Here is an 18,694-nt window from a genome sequence, read left to right as displayed (position 1 = left end):
ATGAGAAGGTATATGAACTGCACATTTCCATGTTGAATTTGAGAAAGTGTATTTCAACTTTTCTTTTGTGTGGTTTCTGCTCCTTTATGACATTTGCAGCCCTGCAGTAAACCTAAAGATTGCTAAAGAAAACTATTATTGAGTTTAAATTTTCTATGACACTGCTAATTTCTGTGATAAAGCTTGTGGATGTTCTTGAATTGAGTTACATATCAGAAGATAAGCCTCATCCTTGTGGAAAGATTTGTGGTAGATTTCCTATTATTTTTTAAGGATATTACACTGAGGAAGTGCGCAGACGTACATACCTTTTGCTTATTGATATTTAATTTTTTTTTCTCATTACTATGAGTTTATCCAAGATGATTTGCCTGATGCAGTAGTTACCAGGAAGGAGGTAATTGATGATGTCTGTTGGATGATTACTGCTGATATTGCATTATTCTCACCTGCAGGCAACTTGAAGATTATTGAAAGGTAAAATCTATTTCCATGATTAGGAGAGACAATAATAGATATTTTAATTTGAGATATAAAACAACTTGTTCCTACCCCACCGATATATGTAGACACCTAATTTTGTCCCTTCCGAAGTCTAATTTTATTCATTTTTAGTTCACCTTTCCATGTGTCCAACCCCATGTAATTATATTTCACAAAAATACAAAAATAAACAAAAACAATACCTCTAACTAATTTATCTTATCCTAACAACCTACCCAATCAAAAGCTTCCACCTCCCTACCCACTCACATTTTTATCCTCACAATAACAAACTAAAAGAAGGGGCCACAAGGAACTTCTAGGATTCTTCATTCATCTTCTATTTTCCTACTCACAGAAACCCACTCAAAAAAAACACTCATCATCTTCATTCTCTTTAACAATTAAACACATGCACCACAGATTCCATTAGAGAACACAAAAAATTTCCAAAAATTCCTTTTTTCACATAATTATTCACAATGCTTTCCACTCATCCTCATGCCTCTCATCCATTACTGAACCTCACAAAAAAACACCAATAATCCTCACAGAGCACTCATCTTTAGGAATTCCATTTTTTTTACTGAAAAATGAGCACCCACCATTGACACTTGCACACACACATTCACGGATAGGGGAAGACACCCAGCTGATTTTCACGCAAAAATCCTAGACCCCCATCTACACTCACCGAAGATAACAACAACAATACAAATTCCCGCTCACGAGAGGCACACACACAGTAATAACACCAGGAGAGGGAGAAAAATGAGAGAGAAGAGAGTGATGCGCGAGAGAGAACAAGGAGAAAACAAAATCGGGTTTCGGGTTACTATTTCGGTGCCATAGTCGCCAGATTTTGACTGGTTTCGCTAGTTTTGCCCTTCGCAACTCACTGAAGCTCAGTTTTGATTGGTTTTCAGTTCATCGTTCGATCAATTCCGTTTTAAATCTCCCCATCTCATTATCTTTTTGATTTCAAGATTAGTTCGTGAACGGGACAGGTTTGTGCTGTTGCAATTTTTATCTCAAGTTCTTTGGTATTCGTTACTGGTTTTGGGTTTAGTTTTGGGTTTCAATTTCTCAATATCGAGCTGGATAGATTCGTCGCTAAGGCTTAAGTCAAAATTATCGAAGGCGGGTTCTCTTTATTTCGTCAAATAATATTCATCAAAAGCGGTATTAAGGTCCATCCCTCAACTCTACTATTCTTATTATTATCTCGAATGTGTTTAAATGTTGGTGGTATGGTGTGTTTGTGAGTTTGTTTGAGCCATGTTGATTATCATTGTCTTGATTTTTATCTCGAAATTGAATACTTGAGAATTGGGTTAGTTTTGAGATTGATAATAAATAAGGGTGGAATTAAGAAATTGATAAAAATGGAGAATTTAGATTAATTTTGGTTTATTTTTGTTTGTTTAATTCGAAATGAGCATGGATATTGTTGGAACGCAATAGAATCATGATATGTCAAATGAATAAGCAAAAGTTTAGGTTCGGGAAGGCAAATTTAGGAATGATGTTGGATTGAATGTGTGGAATGTTGAATGTGTTGAATGCTTTCTAGTTTATCTCAGGAAATTGAAATTGTATTCATTTACCGGGGAATGCCCCGAAGAAATTGTATTTATTCACCGGGGAATGCCCCGAAGTATCTTGTACGCGAAGACGGCGCACGATTAAGGCCCGAAATGTCGGGTGGAGTTTGGTTTATGACCGGCTTAGGATTAGCTTAGAATAGAGTAGGTTTACATTTCTGTATTTTTTGTATGTTTCGGTTTTGTATAATTGGACTGTACACTATTTTTTGAGATTCGTATGTTTGGTTTGTTTGATTGATTATTTTTTTATGTGTTTTGTGTGGTTTATACATCCGTAGTGTCAAATTAGCCGATATGCTTCACCAAGCGACCGTGGTCGAACCACGGGATCGAGGGGTGCCTAATACCTTTCCCTCGGTCAACAGAATTCCTTAGCTGGAATCTCTGTTCGCGGATCAGTTTTAGAGTTAAACTGTTTTGAAAAAGGATTTCCAAAGGTGACTTGACACACCTAATTTATGTCAAGTGGCGACTCTGAATAAAAAACGTAAATAATCCTTTTTTGAAACAAAAATTCTTCATTTTGTCACTTAATAACAAAAAACCCTTTCGAAACTTAATCCATAATCTTTTGGAGTATGATAAAGGGGTGTGATAGCTCTGGCGACTCTGCTGGGGAACTTTTCAAAATTCAGTCTTATTTTTGGAGTCGCATCGATTTTGTTTAGCATTATGGGTGTATAAACATTGTTTGTGATTATTGTTTGTGTTATTGTTATCACTGTTGTGCGTTTTCGTGCTCTTTGTGTACAGTATTTATCCTATATGTTACCACTTTTATATCTGGCATCATGTGTCTAACCCCAGGCCTTCTTTCTGTAACAAGTCCGTAGTACACATGTTGTACACGACCTCTAGTTGAGTCACCCTTATTTTAGGGGGGGAGCCATCGGTGTTATGGAGTAGGTGGAAAGCAAAGCAGCCACTATCGACCATACGCTCCCCCGAATATCCTTGTTAGTGAACCACAACGTAGGTCAGCTTTTAGGTCATGCTTATGTGCATCATATTGAGACCTAGCGGGGCCCACTTGGTCCTTTGTAGGATACTCACCTCTAAAGCATCCCTACGTGCTAAATGTTACATCTTTGAGGATAACGTGGTCATTTGACAGACTGATTTGGGAAAAACATGTGTTAGAAGTAAAGTGTGTGGGTAATGAAAAAAAAACAAGAAAAAAAAAGAGTTTCATAGGTTTTAGAGTTTTTTTATGGCTTTTATTTTTCACAATTCCAAAATTCAAAAGGACTTTTTTACCTTTCGCACTCATTTTCTCAAAAAACATCAAAAAGATTTTCCTTTGTCTCGTTTAGCATGCATTCACAATTCAAAAACTTCAAAAAGATTTTTGATTCATAGGATGTGTTTATGAAAGAAAAATGCAAAAAAAAAGATGTTAGAAATTTTTTACATTTCGTATAACGAAAATACCAAAAAGATTTTTGTTTTATAGTTGTTGATGTCATTTTTCTGTGAAGTATAAAAATGAAAACTCAAAAGATTTTACTAACATGGTTCATCGTCTGTCTTTGGTCGTATCTCTTAAGTCAGGGTCTAGCCTGTTATTTAATCATTAATTGTCCAATCTGGACGAACTACGCACCCCTGATTCTCCTCTTTTGGGATGTGAGATACGTAGGCAGCCTATTGTTGGTTCGGGGATCTTATTTAAGAAAAAATTTAAAAAGATTTTTTTTCACTCTTCATTTAGAGTAGGTGTTTCATACGTGTATTGAAAAGAAAAATACAAAGAAAAAAAAAGATTTTTCTCAATAGTCGTAGGTTTCATTTTTGGTTGATCTTATTTCAAAAATTCAAAAAGATTTTCTTCACTCTTCATTTAGAGTAGGTGTTTCATATACATATTTAAAAGAAAACTACACAAAGATTTTTCTTTAATAGGTTCAAGTTTCATTTTCATATGAAATTTAAAACTGAAAACCCAAAAAGATTTTCTTTGGTAATCATAGATTTCACTTTGTATAGGGATGTTAAAGCTGAAAAATTCAAAAACATTTTCGTCAATTCTTTTGACAAATTGTTATTTTCTTTTCTTCTTAAAGTTTCGAGGAAAAAAAAAAGAAAAATAGTTTAATTTGGCCATTTTGGCAAGACTTCACGAACTACGTACACCTGATTCTCCCCTTTCGGGGGTGAGATACGTAGGCGCCCTTCTAGGGTTCGGTGATTTTTTTTCAAGAAAAAAAAAGAGGTTTTGAAAAATTATTGAACTCTAACGCATTTGCTATCTCTTGTCCAGTTAGTTTAAGGTGGTTGGCTTGTGGCATTTTGGCTGGTCCTCCATATTGCTCCAAGTCACAGCGAAAGTTATGGCCAACAAGGATACCGAGTTAGTGGTCACTAATCAGATAAGGAGTTCGGGGAATGGGAATGTAGGAGATAATGAAGAGATTCGGAAATTAAGGTGGCAAATAACAGAAATGCATTGAGCTTGGGCTAATGGGTTGCCGCCTCCTCCAGTTCCCACTAATAATCTGGAATATCTTTCTAGCTTGCCTCCCATGTCACATGCAAAATTTTCTATTTTTGTTGATATGTCACAACATGCATTAGGATCGACTCCAGGGCAACAATATCCAACCACTTCCAATGTTCATTTCCTCACTCCCCAATCCAAGACTACCACATACTCGGCTCCAGCTGTTGTTCATGCTTTTACGGCGCCACCCCCACCTGAAGCTCCTACTTTTGATGTTCATCCACAAGTTGTGCCTCCCTACTTTACAAGAGAGCCTGCATTGAATATTTTTAGTGACCAGCATTATGCTCTCGAGCCTACATTTAAGTCGACTGGTCCTTATGATTGCCCTCAACCGCCTGAATTTCCTCCTAACACTGAGAAGCCTGTTATGACAGAATAGCAAGAGGAAATAGCCAGAAAATTGAGAAGTTTGGAACTGACTATGAAAAACTTGCAAGGACTTGGGGGGTACAAAAGTGTCTCATATAAAGATCTGTGCATGTTTCTTGGTTTACATCTTCCTCTTGGTTTTAAAATGCCTAAGTTTGAGAAGTATGATGGACATAGCGATCCTGTAGCACATTTGAGACGCTATTGCAACCAGCTAAGGGGCGCTGGAGGGAAGGAAGAATTACTCATGGCATATTTCGGTGAGAGTCTTTCAAGGCCTAGCTTCAGAATGGTTTGTTGACCAAGACATTGACAAATGGATTAGTTGGGATGACCTAGCTAACGAATTTGTGCAACCATTTCAATATAATATGGAGTTGATCCCTGACGAAAAATCCCTAACTAGTATAACAAAGAAGAATACTGAGAGTTTCAGGGAGTATGCGATCAGATGGCACGAACAAACTGCTAGAGTAAAACTGCCAATGAAAGAAAGCAAAATAGTGGAGGTGTTTATTCAAGCGCAGGACAAAACATATTATCAACACTTGTTACCTGCATTAGGCAAGCCGTTCATTGAGGTCCTCAAAATGGGGGAGATGATATAGGATAGAATTAAGATCGATCGCATTGTGAGTTTTGCAACATTGAAAGAGACTACTCAAGCAATTCAAAAAGGTTCGAGAAGTGTTGGAGGAAAGAAGAATGAGGAAAATACATTTGCCATTATAGTTGGACAACAGGCAAGGGTAAGAGAACCATATCATCGTTACCCACGGGCTCAAACCCTAGTTTATGGCCAATTTCCACAGAATGTTTCCCAAAATCCATTATATTTCATTCCCCGATCTCCATATCAAGTGTATAATGCGCAACCATATGTTCAACCCACATCTTACCCACACTGGCGCGCGCCAACTCTGTCGAGTTATCCTCCAGCTCCACATACATACCGAAGACCTTCTAGGTTTGGTTTTCAATTTAAGCCAAATAATGAAATGAGACAGAAGTCGAGGGATAACTTCACACCGATTGGAGAGTCGAATGCAAATTTATTCAAGAGATTGGTACAGCAGGACATGATCACTCTTCTCCTTGGGTATACTCCTGACCCATATTCAAGAAGTTTTGATCCTAGTGTACGATGCACATATCATTCTGATGTTCAGGGTAATAGTATTGAAGATTGTCCTGCTTTGAAAAGAGAAATTGAAAAGATGATTCAAGATAAATCAATCATGGTACAGAACATTGACAGTGAGGACAACTCTAGTCATGTTGATATGCAAACCAGTGGCTAAGATGTCAAGCGGAGCAATTGAGAAGTCACCCCTCTCCTTACTAGGAAGGGGTCTGGTAGTTTGTTTTGTTTTATTTTCTGCTATCCGAATTATTTCAGGGTTTTAGTTCGGGATCTATCTTGTTTTGTCCTTTTGTTATTTATGTTTAAACCCTTCTATCTTTTGTTTCAACTAAATGAAGTGTCCCATTTTTCTTTGTGTTTTAAATATGTGTTGTTTGTTTATTTTCTTTACATAGTACATTTTATGTTGACCCTAGTGATATGACACGCTAGTGAAATTTTTAGCCAGATCTTAAAATCTAGTTTAAGCATGAACTTTGAATTAGAGGGTTAAAGTTAGAAAAAGAGAGCACATGAAAAAATAGATAGAATGCTGAGACATTTGGTAATAGGTTAAGGCAATTATTTTAAGAATCACAAGAACAACTTGGTTATTGATCGAAAGGCAGGTCCCAATTAGGTCAAATAGTGGACGTGTGATCCCTATATTAAGAGAAACAAGAAGATAATCAGCTCCACAAAAGCATGAATTACTTGATGTAAGGGATGCATAACAAAGGTAGAGTTGTATGCCAGACAAGTATAGAAGAAGAAGTGACACAAGTTCAGTTTAAGTTAGTATTGTTAAAGTGTCACACATAATCTTTATCTCCCACTTTCATATTGCATGATATGTACTTGCATTTTTCAAGGATTGATATGACGAAGGCATTTCATTCTACTATCCAAACATCGTGTCATCCTTTGTTTACCCCATTTGAGATTCAGTCCTATATTATTTCATACCCCTCTTTTGGAATCAATATAGTCAGCAAAGCTAAAAGGAAAAATGTCGAGCAAAACAATAGAGACAGAAAAAGTTCAAAAAAAAACGAGAAAAAATATATCCAAAAAGAAAGAAAAGAGAAGAGTGTCAAGAAAAATAGGGTTAGAAAAGGTCTCAAAGAGAAAAAGAATCAGCAAAAAAAAATCCGATCAAAAGAAAGAACAAGCTGCCAGAACTACACATGACCTGATTCTCCTCTCTCGGGGGTGAGATACATAGGCTGCCCTACTAAGGGCTCGGTCCAACCAAATAAATAATTTAGCGTTACCCAGTCAAAATAAACTGAGGCATGAGTTAATCCTCATTATTTGAGTCAATTCCAAAAGTTGTAAGTCCTAACCCACCTTAAGTGTCGTTTAGGCCTCATGCCATCCTTTCTTTCCAACCCTATCCAAAAGCCAAGTTACAACCAAAGAAAGACCTTCAGATCAATCTTTGAGGATGTTAAGGCAAAGCATGCAAGGGATATGATGATGTATTTGGGAACTACTTATCTTCCTCAGCACAAGGAATCAAGAGAGAAATAAAAATGAGAGAGTCTTATTGGTGAAAACCGTCACAGGCACCATAAGGCGATGGTAAGTTGAGAGAGATAAAAATGAGAGAGTCTTATCAGTGAAAACCCTCACGGGAACCATAAAACGACTGTGAGTTGAGAGAGATGAAAATAAGAGAGTCTCAATGGTGAAAAGCCCTCACAGACACCATAAGGCAATGGTGAGCTGAGAAAAAGACCCTTTAAGGCGTCACTAGACGAATAAGGTCTGAATGCAATTGGCCTAAGAGAGCAACTCAGTTTCAAGGCCATTAACTCAACAACAATTGGTAGAAAGTTTGGATGGAAAGATCAGGTAGCTTAATCCAAAATGCATGGCATAATCATTAGAGTTGACTGTCATTTTTAGATAAATTTTTCATTTCTTTGTTTCAAATGGGGACACTCATTGTCTTTTCTTTCTTCTCTTTATTTTTATTTTATTTTCTTGAGTCAATTGTCCAAATAAAAGTCATTGTCATTTTTCTCTTGTCTTTGAGTAAAGTCCGTGTCAAAATAAGTGAGAAAAGATTTCAAAACTGGCTACCAGCTTCTTCAATTGCACAAAACAAGACAAAAGGGCTAGCACATGCAAAAGACATGATTGTGAGCCAAAACTAGGCATGCAGAAAGTTTTGTCAAGTCTGGGAACTCATGGAAATACCAAGGTTCAAAGGGTTTATTTGAGAAACATGACAAAGCAGAGATACTGTATTTGTTTCAGAGTCACGCTTAATAATCTGAGTTCGGGTCAATGATGCAGCAAGCCAGTGACACATGCTGATGGTTGAAAGCAAGATTAAATGTGATTGGGGCAAGAGCGATTTCCACGAAATCCAAAGCCACAAACCAGCCACCATGTTTTTAAACTAACAAGTTTTATTTGTATGAAACAGGAACACATGTCACCTTCGAATCTAGGATTTCAAAGCCTAAACATCAAAAGTTGAAATGCCTCACTTCCACAAATGCAGGAGACACTTTCTTGTTTAGTTAATTCAAGCAATATTTATAAGGAGATGCACTTCCTTGTTGGGAAATTCAAGTGACATTTGTAAGGAGATGCACTTTCTTGTCTGGGTAATTCAAGCGCTATCATAAGGAGACGCACTTCCAAAGGAGACACACTTCCTTGTTTGATAATTTAAGCGCTATCATAAAGAGACGCACTTCTAAAGGAGACATACTTCCTTTTTTGGTAATTCAAGCAACATTTGTAAGGAGACTCATTTCCTTGTTTGGGCAATTCAAGTGGTATTTATAAGGAGACGCGCTTCCTTGTTTGGGTAATTCAAGCAACATTTGTAAGGAGACGGGCTCCCTTGTTTGGACAATTCAAGCAACATTTGTAAGGAGATGCACTTCCTGTTTTGGGAAATTTGAGCAACATTTGTAAGGAGATGCACTTCCTTAATTCAAGCGCTATCATAAGGAGACACATTCCAAAGGAGACACATTTCCTTGTTTGGTAATTCAAGCGCTATCATAAGGAGACGCACTTCCAAAGAAGACGCACTTCCTTGTTTAGTATGTCAAGCAACATTTGTAAGGAGACGCACTTCCTTGTTTAGGAAATTCAAGCAACATTTGTAAGGAGACGCACTTCCTTATTTGAACAATTCAAGTGATATTTGTAAGGAGACGCACTTCCCTATTTTGGTAATTAAAGCGCTATCATAAGAAGATATACTTCCAAAGGAGAAGCACTTCCTTGTTTGGTTAATTCATGAAATATTTGTAAGGAGATGCACTTCCTTGTTTGGTTAATTCAAGAAACATTTGTGAGGAGACGCAATTCCTTGTTTGAGTAATTCAAGCAGCATTGTTAAGGAGACACACTTCCTTATTTTGGTAATTCAAGTGGAATTGGTAAGGAGATGCACTTCCTTGTTTTGATCATTCAAGCAACATTGGTAAGGAGATGCACTTCCTTGATTGGGTAATTTGAACTTTGCTTTTTAGGTGATGCACTTCCTAACTTAAGTCTTGATTCATAGAAAATGCACTTTCTAGTCGAGTTATCGCACTTAACCCTAAGGAGACGCACTTCCTTGCTAGTTTTATTTGTCAGGTGGCACACTTTTTAACTTAAACTTGTATCTCTAGAATATGCAATTTCTAGTTAGAATCCCTCACTTTAATTCTTAGGAGACGCACTTCCTAGTCTTGGTTATTCAATTTTACTCTCAAGAGATACATTTCTTGGTCAGAGTCTTGATTCATCATTGCAACATGCAAGTAGGTATGATGTGACTTTTCCAAAAGTCTTCTGATGATAAACTGGAAAAAAAAATTTAATTTCTGTTTTTGAAACTTTAGTTTTCTGGAAAACGGAATTTCTCTTTATAATAATCTTTGTTTGGGATAATTTTTCTTTTTTTTTAGTTTTGATATGATTTCAGGAGTCCGTCTGAAGAACAGGGTGAATAAATAGAAAGTCAAACAACAAAGTGAAGAAATAAAAAGTCAAGCAACAAGGTGAAGAAGTTGAAAACAAAGCAACAAGGTGAAAAGTTGAAAGTTAACAGATTGAAAAATAGCAAGTCAGGAGCCCGCCTGAAGAATAGGGTAAGAAAATTGCAAGTCAGGAGCCTGCCTGAAGAATAGGGTGATGAAATGTGAAGTCAACAATCCACCCGAAGCACAGGGAGAATAAATGGAAAGTTAAACAACGAGGTGAAACAATTGAAAGCCAAACAACAAGTTGAAAAATAGTAAGTCAGGAGCCCGCCTGAAGAATAGGGTGATGAAACTCAAGCCAAGAGTCCCAAAAGAAGCTGCATAGATAGAGTTTTTTGTAATTTCATTTATGTTTTAACTTGTAATTTTTATTTCTGATGTAATAATAGAGCCGCGGACCGGAACCTCGACAGGACCTCACTCGACTTTCCAACTCGGTATCGTCCATCTTCTTCCAATCCTTTAAGATATGTGTCAATTGATTCCTTCATAACTTGGGTAGGTAGGAAGTCCTAAGTGTAGACTCGGTTCCCTCCTCCCTTTTGTTTCATTCTCTTTGAATAATGGCCGGGACAAAATTCTATCTCGTTGTCTACTTCTTTATCTGAAAACACTTCGTGTTTACATTCAAAGGGGGCATGCTGTAGACACCTAATTTTGTCCCTCCCGAAGTCTAATTTTATTCATTTTTAGTTCACCTTACCATGTGTCCAACCCCATGTAATTGTATCCCACAAAAATACAAAAATAAACAAAAACAATACCTCTAACTAATTTATCTTATCCTAATAACCTACCCAATCAAAAGCTTCCACCTCCCTACCCACTCACATTTTTATCCTCACAATAACAAACTAAAAGAAGGGGCCACAAGGAACTTCTAGGATTCTTCATTCATCTTCTATTTTCCTACTCACAGAAACCTACTAAAAAAAACACTCATCATCTTCATTCTCTTTAACAATTAAACACATGCACCACAGATTCCATTAGAGAACACAAAAAATTTCCAAAAATTCCTTTTTTCACATAATTATTCACAATGCTTTCCACTCATCCTCACGCCTTTCATCCATTACTGAACCTCACAAAAAAATACCATTAATCCTCACAGAGCACTCATCTTCAGGAATTTCATTTTTTTTACTGAAAAATGAACACCCACCATTGACACTTGCACACACACATTCACGGATAGGGGAAGACACCCAACTGATTTTCACACAAAAATCCTAGAACCCCATCTACACTCATCGGAGATAACAACAACAATACAAATTCCCGCTCACGAGAGGCACGCACACGGTAATAACACCAGGAGAGGGAGAAAAATGAGAGAGAAGAGAGTGATGCGCGAGAGAGAACAAGGAGAAAACAAAATTGGGTTTCGGGTTACTGTTTCGGCGCCATAGTCGCCAGATTTTGACTGGTTTCGCTAGTTTTGCCCTTCGCAACTCACTGAAGCTCAGTTTTGATTGGTTTTCAGTTCATCGTTCGATCAATTCCGTTTTAAATCTCCCCATCTCATTATCTTTTTGATTTCAAGATTAGTTCGTGAACGGGACTGGTTTATGCTGTTGCAATTTTTATCTCAAGTTCTTTGGTATTCGTTACTGGTTTTGGGTTTAGTTTTGGGTTTCAATTTCTCAATATCGAGCTGGATAGATTCGTCGCTAAGGCTTAAGTCAAAATTATCGAAGGCGGGTTCTCTTTATTTCGTCAAATAATATTCATCAAAAGCGGTATTAAGGTCCATCCCTCAACTCTACTATTCTTATTATTATCTCGAATGTGTTTAAATGTTGGTGGTATGGTGTGTTTGTGAGTTTGTTTGAGCCATGTTGATTATCATTGTCTTCATTTTTATCTTGAAATTGAATACTTGAGAATTGGGTTAGTTGTGAGATTGATAATAAATAAGGTCGGAATTAAGAAATTGATAAAAATGGAGAATTTAGATTAATTTTGGTTTATTTTTGTTTGTTTAATTCGGAATGAGCATGGATATTGTTGGAACGCAATAGAATCATGATATGTCGAATGAATAGGCAAAAGTTTAGGTTCGGGAAGGCAAATTTAGGAATGTTGTTGGATTGAAAGCGTGGAATGTTGAATGTGTTGAATGCTTTCTAGTTTATCTCAGGAAATTGAAATTGTATTCATTTTTCGAGAAATGCCCCGAAGGAATTGTATTTATTTACCGGGGAATGCCCCGAAGTATCTTGTACGTGAAGACGGCGCACGATCAAGGCCCGGAATGTTGGGTGGAGTTTGGTTTATGATCAGCTTAGGATTAGTTTATAATAGAGTAGGTTTACATTTCCGCATTTTTTTTATGTTTCGGGTCTGTATAATTGTACTGTACACTATTTTTTGGGATTCGTATGTTTGGTTTGTTTGATTGATTATTTTTTTATGTGGATCAGTTTTAGAGTCAAACTGTTTTTAAAAAGGATTTCCAAAGGTGACTTGGCACACCTAATTTATGTCAAGTGGCGACTCTAAATAAAAAATGTAAATAATCCTTTTTCGAAATAAAAATTCTTCATTTTGTCACTTAATAACAAAAAACCCTTTCAAAACTTAATCCATAATCTTTTGGAGTATGAAAAAGGGGTGTGACAATATATATAAAATTGTACAATGAATTAGTTACATTGTTCGAAACATTAATATGTCCATTTTTTAAATTAGAACATCTAACTTTAAGTGCATTGCTTGCCTTTTAGGTAGAATATTCTAAATGCTTATTGAGGACAGGTGGAAAGGGTGAATATATTGCTCCTCAAAAAATTGAGAATGTTTATGCTAAATGCTAATTTATTGCACAATGTTATGTCTATGGTGAGCAGATAATACACTTCTTTTTTATGGAATCATTAAACAATGTCCATTACTTATTGTTGCTATATCATAGGTGATATCTTTAAGTCCTCTTTAGTAGCACTAGTTTGTGTAGAGCCAGATATCTTAAAGGAACATCATCATTTAAGGAAATCAAGGTAGGTCTTAATTTTCAACATTGCAGTAGCATCTTTTGAAATGCTTCACTTAAAGCAAACTGGTGTGGAGGTCATCATTAGAATTTTGTTTTGTATTACAATTACCTTCATATTTGAGTGTGATATCTTTAGAATAATTATTAAAATCCTGGAATAAAATGTACAAAGAGAATAATCAAAAAGGATAAACAGTCATACATAATATCTAACTTTCTCCTATATACTTACTGAAACAACAAAGAACTTTTATTATATATTTGATAACAAAAAAAGCTAAGTCTAACCCTCAACAAATTGATGATATTATTGACCCTGTTATGTCCTTTGGACCACATTAGCTTCAATCCACACTCAAATTATGATAAACTTCTTTGAACACTACATTAGTTTCTTTCTTCGAAACTTCTCCTTCATCATCATATGTCAAAATTTTTAATCCTTGTCTTAGTGCCACCCGTGATAGTGCAACATATAGCTGGCCATGTGTGAACACTGCTTTCTTCAAATATAGCCCAACATGAGATAAAGATTGTCCTTGGCTCTTATTGATAGTCATGGTAAATGATACAACTATTGAAAACTGTCTTCTTTGAAACTTAAAAGGGTATTCTTAAATCAGACGGAGTCAGTGACATTCTTGGTATGAAAACCTTTTGTCCAATCATATGTCCTGATAAAACTTTCGCCTCGATAACCTAATTTCTAATACTTGTGATAGTTAATCTTGTTCCATAACAAAGCCCTGAAGATTGATCTATATTTCTCAATAATATTACGGGTACACCAACTTTTAAAGTGATGGCATTATTTGATATTCTAGAGCATTTTATAATATTTAGGAATTCAGGAGTATGTACTTATTCAAATCTATAAATGTGTCTTCTGAAATATATATTGTATCTGAACTAAAGAAAGTTGTTCCTTTACTTTGATTAAGTGACACCATATGCTTATTGATTGATTCTACCATGTCAAGTGTGGGACAAAGAATTGCTCTTTTCTATAGGTATGTTACATCACTGCAATGTGAATAAAAATTTGGATATGTACTGTTGACAATAGCAGAAATAGGATCTTCACAATCAGCAATAAGAACATCATTAGGTATAGGAACTTTTCCAATTCCATCAACTGAATTACCAATTATACCATCTCCAACCGCTAAAATTCAATCTGCAAATTCTGTTCGATCATTCAAATCTGATTCATGATTACCTTCTAACCTCATATTCTTTGTTAGCTTTAGTAAATAACAGTAAGCTCACAAATATGAAGAATTAAGAGTGGCATTTATAATATCTTGTTTGTTACCTTTTGTAACGACCGGTACAATTTGTCTAAAGTCACCACCAAGAACAACTGTTTTACCTTCAAATGGCCGATCTAAATTAGATACATCTTCAAATCTAAGAATATCTCTTAAAGTTTTGTCAAGAACTTCAAAATAATATATATGCATCATTGGTGCCTCATCCCAAATAATTAACTTTGTCTTCACAATCAAACTTGCAAGAGGACTACCCTGTCTTATATTACATGTAGAATCTTCAGTTGTATTGAGTGGGAAAGAAAATCTTGAATGAATTGTTTGACCTCCGGATAATAAAAGTGATGCAATCCCGCTAGACGCAACTGTTAAAACAATGCCTCCTTTAGATTTTATTGCTGAAGTTAAAGTCCTCCAAATAAAAGTCTTTTCGGTTCCTCCATAATCATATAAAAATAAAAAACCTCCCTTATTGTGCTTCACTGTTGTTATGATTCTGTCAAAAATTGACCTTTGCTCCTTTGTCAATTTATTTAGAAGTTCTTCATGTTCTTCGGACAGAGAGCATTTATTATATCGCAATTCTTCAAGGATTAGTCTATTGGTAACGTCAAGTTGTTCTGCATTATAAGTTGGTTTTGGCATTGTTGAAAAATTCTGAAAACTTCGTGCACTATCTTTTAATAAAATTTTCAACTTTTGCAAACAATGATTTTTCATTTCATCATTTCTTAGCTCAATCCCTGTAAAAAAGGTAATTCAGTGATAAATTACTAAAAAATATGAAGAAATCTATCAATACTACAGTTACTTCTATTATAAACACTTTTAAAATATTTAGAGAATTGACTGATGATTTCTCTGTAGATTTACTAAAATAAATTTTTCTTATGAAAGAATGATTTTTAAAATTTATATGTATAAGATAATTTCACTGAAACTTCTTTTTTAGTCAACTATACTTTGAAAATTTTAAATTTAAAGAATATCTGAAGCCCTCAAATTTTAGATATAATTTAAAGATTATACATGCAAAAAAGTCTAATTACATTATTAACAATTGTAAATTATAAAAATTATATTAACTTATATATTTGTATTCCTGGATTGTCTATCACTCGTCGTACTTCATGTAGGATATCTTCGGATAGTAAAATTCATGTTGCCTCCCAAATAAATTTTGATCGAGACGTTGAATTGGATAACAAAATCATAACAAATAACTATCTTAGATAAGATGGGATTCTCCAATTACTTGCTTCTTTTATGGCATTCACATATTCTTTGTCATCATCTAATAAACCCAATGCATAACATGCATCTCTAAATGATTGATGAACTTTATTGTTCACTATGCGCAGATCTTCATAACACTTAGAACCTTTAATGATATTCAGTAACATTCTAAGATAATATAACTCTCCACTACCTGGTGGTACAAAAAACATTCTACTAATAGAAAAAAGTAGAATTATCTCTTTCTTTTCACTCTTTTAATTTTTCATTCCATACAAATTTAAGAGGTGTGATTCTCTTACACTTGGTTTATTGAAAACAATATCAATTGGATCACTATCAGAGAAAATAATTAGTTGTTCATTAGGTAGATGAAAAGAAAGCTTTTCTACTGCGGGTTCTCTATGGTGAATAGGAAATTCAAAAATTCTCCATGTAGCTTCACAGGGATAAATATATCGACAGTCATAATATATATCAATTTCATCAATATGTATTGAATCTTTATCATGCACACTTTGTGTAAAAGCTGCGGTTATACGATCATTTCCCTTGTTTATGTACTTAAATAAGTACTTTATCGATTTTTCTTGATTGCACCATTCAACATTAATATGTGTCCCATACTTTAATAATAAATACCTATTATATGGTACCACATACCTATTATGCAAATGAATACCTTCTCTTTTAATAGTTCTGTCATCCTCCCTTCTATTATAAGCTGAATATCCATCTTCATCGATTGTGGTGTTTTCTACGTACTTCTTTGGGAAGTGTCTTGAACATCGACCATTATGCATGCATGAAGATGATTTTCTTGCAATACCACATGATCCATGTATCATGAATTTTTTCACGGCCTTGTAATAATGAGGGTCAGTCAATTCATTTGGTATTTTTACTGAAATTATTTAATCTATGTCTCTCATAGTTGGACATTTATTATGAAGAAACAACAATATGTGTGCATGAGGTAATCCTCGCTTTTGAAATTCAATAATATAAATCACTGCATCAAATATAATACATTATATGTAATGATTTCAAACACAAATTTAAAATCTAATAGTGGACTATTTGGAAGTTAGGATACAAAGCAGACGTATCATCATAAATTTGAATAGTAAAATAATTATTTTTAAGTTATAATAATAATTTATTATAAAAAGTGAATTTTTTACCTGATTTAACTGCTCCAAATATTTATTTTTATTTCAAATCTTTTATTAAGCGATCCAATTTAATTTTGAATATCCTTGACAAAATGTCAGGCCGGTCTTCTGGTTATGAGCCTCTACCCTTTAAGATTCTGATAATTTCAGGCCACTTTAGATTGCAAGTAAATGTGATAAACAAATCTGGATATTCATCCCATTTACAAATTGTCATAGCATTTTGATAATTTTGAATCATATATCGTGTACCCCTAGTGAAGCTGGATGATAGAATTACCCTTTTACCATGAGAAGAAGGATCAATCTCTCCCTGTAAAACTGCATTCTCTAATTCTTTGTATATTGCAACACACAATTATTTTTGATGAGTTCTAATATATTTCAACCTAGATGATTCAATCATTGTAAAAGAATCTACCAAGAATTGTTGAAATAACCTTTTTGAGTTCACAATTGTTGGTACTTCACCATTTCTTTTTTGAATTTTGTAAGAAAAAAATTCGCGCATGCTAATAAATTTTCCTCCTCGACTTCATTCATACTTTTCATTTAAAACAATGTCCTCTCTATAACTATCTTCACCATATGAAAAAAGTAATGGATATTGGAGAGCTAAATAGGAAGCATTTAACTCATTTATTCTTTGGAGCAATCTAGTTTGAGTTTTAACAATAATATCTCTATCACAGTGCGATACTTCAAAATCTCTAACCACCAAAGTTGCGACTTCTAAAACAATTGACAAATTGTATCTTCTTCCATCATAATTTTGCTTTCCTATCAATTTGAGTCTAACATTGGTGTGAAAATCTTCTTAAAATCTATCTCTTACCATTCTAAATGAATTTGTCAAGACATTATGCTCATCAAGCATTTGTTTCAAATCTTGAATAATTTTAGCATGGTGTTTGCTTATGCTCTCACCTCAACTGTATAAGAATAGGAATTAAAATTAGTTTTTTATTTAATTAATTAGACTATTCATTAGTATAATAAATAAAGAATTATTGAATACTAACCTCAATATGTGAATTCTATTTTGCACTTTATTTTTAGTATCGTAGATGTATAATTGTGCAAATTTTGGAGTGGAACCTTCTGGGGATAATAAACTTTCAATTTGATGATAGTTTTGCCTAGATAATGTGAGAGTTTTTGGTCCCCTTGTTTGATTAATCGAAGCGTCGACTTTTTCTCCCATTGATGTAAATGAGAACATGGAGTTATAACTTCTAATATTATCTTTGAACTAGTTGCTCTTTGTACCTGAATAAATAACAATTGGTGAATAAACATGTATACTTGATGATAATTATTAATTAAGTGTATTAAAAAGATTGATTGTCACCTGATTAGAATAATAATTGTCTTAAAATTGGAGGAGGCTCTTTTGACTTTGGTAAGTTTATTTTTCCATGGAGACAACACAAAGAGAACTCTGGTCTTTTAGATTTTACCTTCTTGTTGATCCTTTCTTCATACCATAAGTAACCACCACAATAAACACATTCAAATATTAGATCTCCTATATTCCAGTAATCTATTACTCAAATAGTCAAATGTAAGGTTATTTTGAATTATAAAATTTTCATGAATATCTATTATATGTTAAAGATCATAACAAATTTTCATACCTTCATTATCAATACATGAACATTCTATATCAACATCTATAAAATGAATATAAGCATCATATTAATGTCAGTTAAAACAAATAGAAAGTATGCTTATGAAATTGTTCTTATTTGTGTTATTATAGACATACCTTCGTAATCATCTACACTTTCAGCCATATCATTATTTTCTACATTGTAATAAAGTATGATAAGTAGAGAATTCAATAAATTAACCCGTACTTATTTAAACTAAAAAAAAATCAATTGAATTTGAATATTTTTATGTCTTAAAACATTTATTAACTAAAT

The 18,694-nt window shown here is 34.4% G+C and overlaps 1 protein-coding gene across 1 annotated transcript; it reads right to left on the bottom strand.

The window, feature by feature from the left end:
- Positions 1-14,088: 14,088 nt before the first annotated feature.
- Positions 14,089-15,000, bottom strand: LOC124899568 (ATP-dependent DNA helicase pif1-like). The gene is made up of 2 exons (XM_047414478.1): positions 14,400-15,000; positions 14,089-14,249 (listed from the first exon to the last, which is right to left on the bottom strand). Exons 1-2 carry the CDS (start codon positions 14,998-15,000, stop codon positions 14,089-14,091), a joined length of 762 nt encoding a protein of 253 aa, XP_047270434.1.
- Between the last annotated feature and the right edge of the window lie 3,694 nt (positions 15,001-18,694).

Source organism: Capsicum annuum, chromosome 6, assembly GCF_002878395.1.
Source record: "Capsicum annuum cultivar UCD-10X-F1 chromosome 6, UCD10Xv1.1, whole genome shotgun sequence".
NCBI lineage: Eukaryota > Viridiplantae > Streptophyta > Magnoliopsida > Solanales > Solanaceae > Capsicum > Capsicum annuum.
This window is presented reverse-complemented; position numbering and strand designations above follow the sequence as displayed.